General features: G+C 42.9%; 1 protein-coding gene across 1 annotated transcript; it reads right to left on the reverse strand.

Moving 5' to 3' along the window:
* Positions 1 to 1371: 1371 nt before the first annotated feature.
* GJA1 (gap junction protein alpha 1) lies at positions 1372 to 8659 on the reverse strand. Its single transcript, XM_010707430.4, has 2 exons — positions 8498 to 8659; positions 1372 to 2638 (listed from the first exon to the last, which is right to left on the reverse strand). Exon 2 carries the CDS (start codon positions 2620 to 2622, stop codon positions 1477 to 1479), a length of 1146 nt encoding a protein of 381 aa, XP_010705732.1. The 5' UTR covers positions 2623 to 2638; positions 8498 to 8659; the 3' UTR covers positions 1372 to 1476.
* Between the last annotated feature and the right edge of the window lie 671 nt (positions 8660 to 9330).

Here is a 9330-nt window from a genome sequence, read left to right on the forward strand (position 1 = left end):
GTGAATACTTAGTATAAGAAAAATACCAGTTACTGCAAAAGTCATGTAGGCATATTTTATTATTAATCCAGCACAAAGCATTTCTTCTAAGTTTTTCACATAAAAGACTAAAGCTTGCTTACAGTACTACAACTTCTATTGTTCAAGCATCATTATTACCTATCAGGGAGATTGGCTAGATGACCGAATGGGTCTTTTCCATCCCTAACTTCTATAAAGAATATCATTCATGCCAGCAAGAAGATGGGTCACTACATCTTGAGCTTGATCCTGTAGACTTTGCTCAGGTAAAACTCCCACTGACTTAAAAGAGAGATTTTCCAGAGCAAGACATCCAGGATTAGGCCCTTTTTTATTTTTTATTTTTAAAAAAGCATCCATTTAGGATACATGGAAAATATTATATAGAATTAAAAAAATATATGACATGTGCTTCACTTGCATTGAAGGAATCAGAGAATGTAAACACCATAGTGGCCCACACCTTCACAATATCCATGAGCAAGTGTCAACTGCAAGTAATCTGTGTGCGTATGCTTCTCAGTGTATGCTTCCAAGTGTGTTTTGTGTACACCTTTACCTCCATGTCCACACACACATGTACACCCTTAAAATATGTAAAGGTGTGATAAAATTAATTATAGTAACTTGCTTGCCTGTCCTAATGCTTAAATCTGCAAGTGACAGCCAACTGGGTTTTATACGATGCTAATGAGACTGCACGTGAACAGCAGGACATGAATATTGCTGTGGGCAAAAGTGTGGTTGCTGGTTCTAGGAGCATGAAGCCATCCCACTTCCACCTATGCACATCACTAAATCTACCTGCATTAAGAGCTGGAAAAGCAGGTGACCAAAGTATTTCTCGGTGGGCTTTTTCTGAAATTTGAGTCGTAGACTGTCCTCATAGAAGCCTTTCAACAAACTGGAGGACTATGCAAGGAAAGTTTACCTTCAAAGTGCACTTATTAAGAATGGAATGTTCTTGACAGGGAAATGATCAGAGACAATCCTGGATTTTTTGCTTGTTGAATAGGAAAAACCTTTTCATCTTCAGACAGCACTTCACCCTGACAAATGTGAGTTCAGTTATTATTGGGTTTTAGAAGATTCTTAAGAAACAAACACAACAGTACGCACATACACATAAACTCAGATATTTACAGCCTTTCTAGAAAAAACAGCCCCATACCTTAGTAACGACTACTTATCTTTTTCTTTTTTTTTTTAAGTATTTAAATTCTTTAAACCAGCTACATTAAATACCAATGTGTATTGTACCACCCCACACCAACCCCATATCCTCCCCAAAAAACAGCAAGTATTTTAAAAGTTTGTTTGCCTGTTTGTTTTTACGATTGTTAAAATCTCCTGCTTGAGACTGTTAAGTACCACCTCCACTGGAACAATATCAGCACTGACTGCATCTTCCAATGCATGTCGTTTCATAGTCGAGCAAGTACTGCAGTGAGAAACTTAGATCTCCAGGTCATCAGGTCGAGGCCTGCTGCTGGCTCGGCTGCTGGCTCTGCTGGGAGGCCTCTGGTCCACAATGGTGAGGGGTTGCAGCTCGTGACCTGACGCCAGTTTTTTCGTGTTCTGGTGCTCATCAGGGAAGTCGAAGGGCTGGGCATGTGAGTTGGAGATGGTGCTGCCAGCCTGCCCCATCCTATTCTGCTCCGCGCTGTAGTTGGCCCAGTTTTGCTCGCTGGCTTGCTTATTGTAGTTACGACAGGAGGAATTGTTCCTGTCTCCGGTAACAAGCTTGTACCCCGGGGGAGACATGGGAGACAAGGGGGCGGTTGGTGAGGAACAGCCATTGTAATACGCATATTTGGGGGAACCACAGTCCTTGGAAGGGCTCATCGTGCCACTGTGGGAGTAGGGGTCGGTTTTTCCTTTCACACGATCCTTGACACCCTTGAAGAACACGTAGAAAAGCTCAATGATGTTCAAGGCAAGAGACACCAAAGACACTACCAGCATGAATACGATGAAGATGGTTTTCTCAGTTGGACGGGACAGGAAACAGTCCACCCTGTGAGGGCATGGGTCTCGCTCACAAGTGTAGATGGCACTCAGGCTAAACCCATAAATGTACCACTGTATCAGCAGGAAAGCCACCTCGAAGACAGACTTAAAGAGGATGCTGATGATGTACGTACGGAGCAGTCCCCCACGCATCTTTACTTTGCCATGCTCTTCAATCCCATACTTGAATTTCTTAATTTCTATTTGTTTGAGGTGCATATCCACATTCACACCATCATTTTGGACCACCTTGAGCTCTTCTTCTCTTTTGTTCAGCTTCTCTTCTTTCCTCATCACGTAGAACACGTGCGCCAGGTACAAGAGGGTTGGTACAGACACAAATATGATCTGCAGAACCCAGAAACGCACATGGGAGATGGGGAAGGACTTGTCATAGCAGACGTTCTCACAACCAGGCTGTTGAGTATTGCACCGAAAAGCGGACTGTTCATCTCCCCAAGCAGACTCGACTGCTGTCCCCAGAAGCAGAATTCGGAAAATAAAGAGGACAGACAGCCACACTTTTCCTCCTGCAGTAGAATAAGCTTGAACCTTGTCAAGAAGTTTTCCCAGGGCACTCCAATCACCCATCTTTGCGAGATATCAGCTAAAGAAGGAAACAAAGGAAAAAAAAAAACAACTGATGGTTAAGACAGATGTTTAATACTTTTGATGAGCTGAATCACACACAGATCAATGCTAACAGTATGCTAACAGTTAGCTTTGTTCTAGTTCATGTGCTTCACTTGGTCTCCAGGTGGACTGGGAAGTATGGGAAACTGTAAAGATAAATATTTTATGATGTCTCCAAACAAAGTGAAAGAAAGAAGTTCCTAATTTCAGTCATGTTTTCAAGAAGTCCATGAAAACTCCTGGTTGCCACTGTGGTTGGCTAAAACCAGCTTCCTTGGTGGCAGCTGCAGTTCAATGACTAACAGCTGCCGCAGGCTGAAAACAGCTGTGACACACCACTGAAGCAGGATGTGGAAGCGTTTGGTAGTACTCCTTGAGTATGCTAAGAATAAATGAAAGATTTCTCTCTTTTCAGTGTGTCTCATCCACGGTTACTTACATATTCATTCTTTAAAAGATCAGGAAAGCAAAACATAGTATAATCTACATAAAGAAATGTACTGAGTTAATGGTAGGGTCAGATACCTAACATTTAATCATTACAAATGTGCACAACATTTTCCATGGCAATATTAAATTGAGCTGTTCCACACGTAACTACACTGTGTGTGATACATCTGAGTGTAGTTCCTAATGATGCAAAGTTCTTACTGCGCTTTGCTTCAGAAAATCTTGCTTTCTAAATTAAATTTATAAATAAGTATTTGCAGCACAAAGATCGATATTGGTACTCTTCAGCTACATTTTTATAAAGGAGCCAAAAATACTAAATGCATCAGGCACAGCAAAGCTTATGTTACCACATTGGAAGAACTGGTTTCCTGGCTATCTGTGGCTTGCTTGATTTACTGTAGTTTCAACTCCTCATTTGCATCTTTTTAGATTTAAATTCCTTCACTTCACTTTGAAAGGAAAAAAGATTTACCCAGGAAGGAAAGACAAGTGAGCACTTTCTAAGGCAACTCCTAGTAGGCGATTTGCACTCCAACTGTAAAAGACAGCAAATTTAAACTGTGTCTCTCAACTTGAGTTTAAGTTTCAGGAAAACGCACCACTTCTCAAGGATATCCAAAAATACATGAGGTGACAAAAAACAAGTAAAATATTCTACTCAACGTTCCAGATTCCTAGGAAAAACAAAGCTCAATACATAGTTTTTATCAAGTGGAGAATGGTAACCTTTTCTGCTTAAAACTCTACATTTTAACTTGTCCCACATGAGTAAGCATGTGAAATTGGGCACCTACAAGAAAAAATAAGCACAAAGCATCCCTTTTGAAGTAGATGCTGCTGGGCAGAGATGTTTGTACCATGCATGCTGAGTAATCTCTTTAGTTTCCTTCCCGTCACATCAAGGATATATTCCCCAGTGAAGGTTATTTATAGAAAACAAACAAACAAACAACAAAAACACCCAATTTCTGGATAATTCATAAAATAGGAAGTTTTAGTACCAAGGAGATTTTCTTTCACAGAGTGGTGACTCACTGGAAACAGAAAGTTATAAATTTGGCATACTCAATCATAACAATATATGCTACACCAAATAAGAAAGCACTGTCTTTTTTGCTATCAGAAAGAGTCAGAGAATAATGAGAGCCAAGTGTTTAAAGTACTTGCTCCAATGGCTCGGAGGTGCCAATTATTTTTGAACCCTTGCAAAATAACCCAGGGCTGCTTCCGCAGCCCGCCTGGTCAGCTCACTCTGAAGTGCAGAGGAAGTTTACCTACTGAGGCATACAGACCCTTCCTCACATAATTAGTTCTTCATATGAACCAAGTCCCATCAAAGGATCAGGCTCTCTTCAGACTTTTAAATCTGGAAGCCTTGCTGGCAGGGACACGCAGCATGTTTCTTTCCAACATACCCTTTCAGGACACATCATTCCCAGGTTTAGTCATTCCTAGGAAAAGATTAGTTTGTCTTTATTGGTTCAGTTTGGTAGGAAAGGCGTCAGCACACGAGCATAGAGGGCTCTGGAAAGGCAGGAATGCAATGTGACTGGGTCCCTCATGCTGAGACTGTTAAAACAGAGAACAGTCTGTAACTATACAGCACGTGAAGTTTGTTTTACAGGCAAACTTTTCTCCATGTCCTAGCAGTAGAAGTGGACAGAAGGAGCCTTTTTCAAGTAACAGCTTCTTGATTTAATTAGCCAGCTTTCAGATGATTTGAAACTACTGCATTAACAGACTTTCCTCAGACTCGGTGTACTTTTTTACTGTCTAAATGTTATTTCAGATTGAAAGTTTGATTAAGAAAACAGGGGATGTGTTATTTCTAGGCAGCTATATGTTGTTTGTTTTTTAATTACACTCTGCTCTGGTCCATTACAGTAACATGATTTACTTCAGTTTTGACCTACCTAATCCCACACCTGCAATATTTTGAGAATTTACTACCTATTTTTTAATTTACTTCAGCATGCAAAATTGCTAAGTTTCATTTATATCCTCTGGCAATATAAACTCCAGGAGGAAACATTCCACACTTGAATTACTCATACATAGTTTTGAAAAGAAACTTTTTTTAAAGAGATCAGTTACACTCTAGTCTTTGCCAGTGATAAAAACCCCACATCCATTCAAAACATTGTGCTGTTAATCAGATAATCTTGTGGTGGCACAAATATATTATTCCTTCACTTAAGTGGATTCTGTTGCTTTACGAAACACATACTTTGTTTTTTTTCAGGGAAAACTCATTCACAGGACATAACTCGTTTGCTTTCCGGACACTGAAAGACCATTTTTATTAACTGATTCCATTGTATGTTTATTAGGTATAAGAAGAGGTTTTGCATCAAACAAATATTTAAATGTTTTAACTAGTAAATAGTTTGAAATTGATGGAAGTTCACAGTCAAAAACTATTTTTTCAGCATCTACACTTCTTTTAACAATTACATTTCTTTCAACCGTTCCACTGAATAGCACAGCTTGATCTGAGGGACTGGTGCAATTTCAGTAGTTCTGAAATTTTAGGATATAGCTGATGATGCATATACACATTTCATGAGTTCCGATTATTACTTCAAAGAGGTTTTTTGGGGGGTGATAGACTAATGCAGGCCTATTAAACTTTTTAAAAGATGGATTTCTTCCAGATTCTACTGTGTGTGGGTAAAGATAGGAAAAAACAACACAGAGCAGCAGGAGATATTACAGCATTCATCTACATGGGTTTTGGATGATCACATATAGAAGAAATTTGACTTGTAAGCCACAATTAAGAAATCTGAGAAGTATTTTTTATGGACAGCATTCACCATGCCATCTGGTTCATATTTTCCATGAAGAATAACGCAAACTCGGTGTTTGGTAACATGTCCAGGTCTGACTGCAGGGTTAGAAGGTCACATGCTAGTGGATGGAAGAACAGTAAGGGTAAGAGCGGGATCTAAAATGGGATTTTGCAGCTGAAGGAGTTGGAAAACAGGCCAAATCTTTGCTTTTCCTAGAGAAATCTTGCAGACATAAAAAATAAGTGGTCTACCAAAGAGAAGATTCTGGACCTTGAACATCAATCAACCTGAGTATCTCCCAAAAGCAACCAATACTGTCAAGAAAAGAACTGAGGTGTACAACTGAAAGCATTTAGATGGGTTGGAATAGGGAAGATTAGTTTTCTGAAATCCTACGGAAATCAGCAAATGTCTGACATTCTCCTGGAAAGCTGTAGTTCATTTGCAGGTCTAAAGATGAGCCTCAGTTCGTTTCATCTGCCAAAGATAAGATGCTAAATGGTTGCATTAGCTAGAATTTAAAGCGTCAGAAATGTTTGCTTTCTCACTGTCTGCACACAATGTTGGTGGTCACTTGCAGATCTTCTCCACAAGATTTTCTCTCCCATGTTCTACTCTCTACACCCAATTTACTTCTAAAGCATAGCTGCAAAGGGGCCCAAAGCAACCAGAAATACTTTCTTAGGCACTCTCTAGTTGTACAGCTAAAGTCTCCCCTCTGTATTATTGCCCATACTCACCCCTTTTCTGACTCGCTTAGGAACTAGGAGAAGAAACACTGAATTCCTTGAGGGGCCCTCAGGCCCTCTGAAGATCGTGCTTGCAGGTCTTGAAATCTGGAATCCTAATAAGTGCATATAGCATAAACAAGAGGCCAGGTGCCTCCATGCGAGATAAGCTCAGCGGGTAGCACTGAGGGGGGGAAACTAGAGACTCGGGAAAGAGAGCAATATCTGATGAAACAGATGTTGCTCAATGTCATCTAACCTTCCTCGTGCCCACAGGAATCCTTGGCCTAATCCAGAGTTCATTTCTGAGACAACTAAAATTAATCTCGTAGACTTGCAGAATGTGAAAACTGAGATAACTTCACAGTGTTGGATCTGTTTGCACTCCTGAGTGTGGAAGCACTCAGACTTACGCCAGAAACCAAATCCCTGGCGTCCCCTTCTTCCTCCCGAACACTGCCTGCTGCTGCCCTTCTCCCATTTGTACGCTTGTTAGGTATCATGGGTCAGTGCCAGTGTTTGCCTTTGAAGTTTTTGAAGGAAGCACTTCAGTAAACATCTCAAAGACCAGAGGCTTAAATTCGGCAGTGCAGTGTGCTGTCCAGATGTGAAGCAGGCGGGATGAAAAGCTGCACTGAGTCCTGCAGCTCACTCCCTGTACGGGCACACACACGCACGCACACGCAGGACTCAGGCCCAGGTGCTCATGGCTCACTTTCATCCCCATTGCCGTGGGCTCTCACCCTTTAAGATCTGAAAGAATTCCTCAGACAAAATATGCTCCTGCACAAGGCTCGCTGGTTATCGCAAGGCAAAATGCGAGGACAAACATCAGCACACAGTATTCCTTGGTTAAGAGGAGAGCATGCTACTCGATAAGATAGGTCCCGCACCCTGTGCTCCAGCTGCAGGTCCCCCTCTCTGCCTTCTGGTGTGCTTCTCTCCCCGCTGGCACGGGGCAGAGACCTCGAGTGAAACCGTGCCAACTCTTGCAACTTGAACAGCTTTTGAGCTGAGAGATGCTGCTCAATCATTCCTTTTCGCCACGTTTTGAAAGTATTTAAGCCTTCAAGGTAGTATAAAAGGAATGTGTCACATCGGGATTATGACACTGACTGTGGATATTCTTTCACAGTCCCTCCTAGATAGCTTTCATTTATAACCACCCAGGACTCAGAAACCTCGCCATCGTGGTAAGACGTATCGTGATATCTCACATTCCTTCCCTAAAATCCCTTTACCGAGGTTGCTAAAACAGAGTAACTATATACAAACTAGGTTAGAATCCCGTAACCCACGTCTGGATTTTATCGCATCTATTATCAGAGAAAAGGGGAAAAATCGCCAGGAAGCCCACGTGGAAGTCAACACGTTCTTAGCAGCAGCATTTAACAAAGCACCTAATGAAGAGCAGCGAACAGGCATCGGTGGGATCGCTGTACGAAAGCGAAATGCGTGGGGCAGGAACGCGGCGCGCTGAGCTGAGCTGCGGAGAGGAGCGGAGCGCACCTACGTTCCTTCTTTCTGGGTCAGTACGAGGGGGGGCACAGATTTCACCAAAAGGAGCAACAAGTCCGCGGCTCCGCAGCTGCAACCTCACCGCAGAGCCTCTCCCCGTGGAGCGAGGTCGGAAGTTGAGGGAAGTGTCGTATTTTCAGAGATGTGTAAAAGTATGACAAAGGAAAGGAAAGCACGGCGTAATTCCTGCGAGTTTAAACCGAGTACTTCAGGACAACTTTTTATTATTACATATATATTTTTAAACAAGTGCAAAATCCTTAGAGTGAAAAAAAGTTTTTAGGAAAAAAAAAAATAAAAAAGTGTACACCAAAAGACGAGAAAGGAAAACTTCCAACTTACCGCTGCTGATGAGCAGTGCGAGTGGCTCGGGGTACTTCTCTGGAGGGTTAAGGGAAAACGGAAGAGCACGCTGAGGCGCTCGGACCTGTCTATTTAAACTTTAAAAGTCTACTCCTGCTTTGTATTTTTCATCCTTCCTTCCCCACCAGCGAAAGAAAAGTGCTGATACCTCGTAAAAGTTTTTTTCTAACTTGGAACACGGGCAGAGCTTTTAACAAGTTTTCTGACTGTGAAAGAGGAGGGGAAAAGGAGGGGTGGCAGCCCAGGAGGAGGGGCCCCGCGAATGGAGCGCAGGAAGGTGGGGGGAGGAGGGCGAGAACTGAAGGCGCAGCAAAAACGAGCCGGGGCAGAGGGGAGCGCCCCGAGGTCGCCGCTGCTGATGCAACCGAGCGAAGGCGGGCGGGCTGCGGCGGGCGGCTCGCTGGGACCTGCCCGGCCGGGCGGCACCGCGGGGAGGGGGCGGCGATGCGTGGGGGCACCGGAGGCTGCGGCGTGCCGCGTTGGGCTGCACCTCGCCTTTCCCACCCCTCCGCCCAGTCGGGAGGAAGCCCTCGTAAAGTGCCCCCCGAGCCTTGGTGTTCGCACGGCTTTGTTTACTCGGGTCCGCTTCCCTTACGTGGTCGTGTGTTTGCTCCTGCAAGATATATCCATCGCGAGTTTTTTAATTATTGATGCATGTGTGCGTGTTAGTGTGTACATGCATCCCATGGGAGACATGGAAAAACGATCTTACATTCCAGGAAACTCTTTCCAGGAAATTTCAGAAAATAAAGTATGGCACAGAAACTCACTCTTCAGTAGTTGAGCAGAAAGGTTCCTGGTAATTGTTAATT

The sequence above is a fragment of the Meleagris gallopavo genome, chromosome 2, assembly GCF_905368555.1.
Source record: "Meleagris gallopavo chromosome 2, MGAL_WU_HG_1.1, whole genome shotgun sequence".
Lineage (NCBI taxonomy): Eukaryota > Metazoa > Chordata > Aves > Galliformes > Phasianidae > Meleagris > Meleagris gallopavo.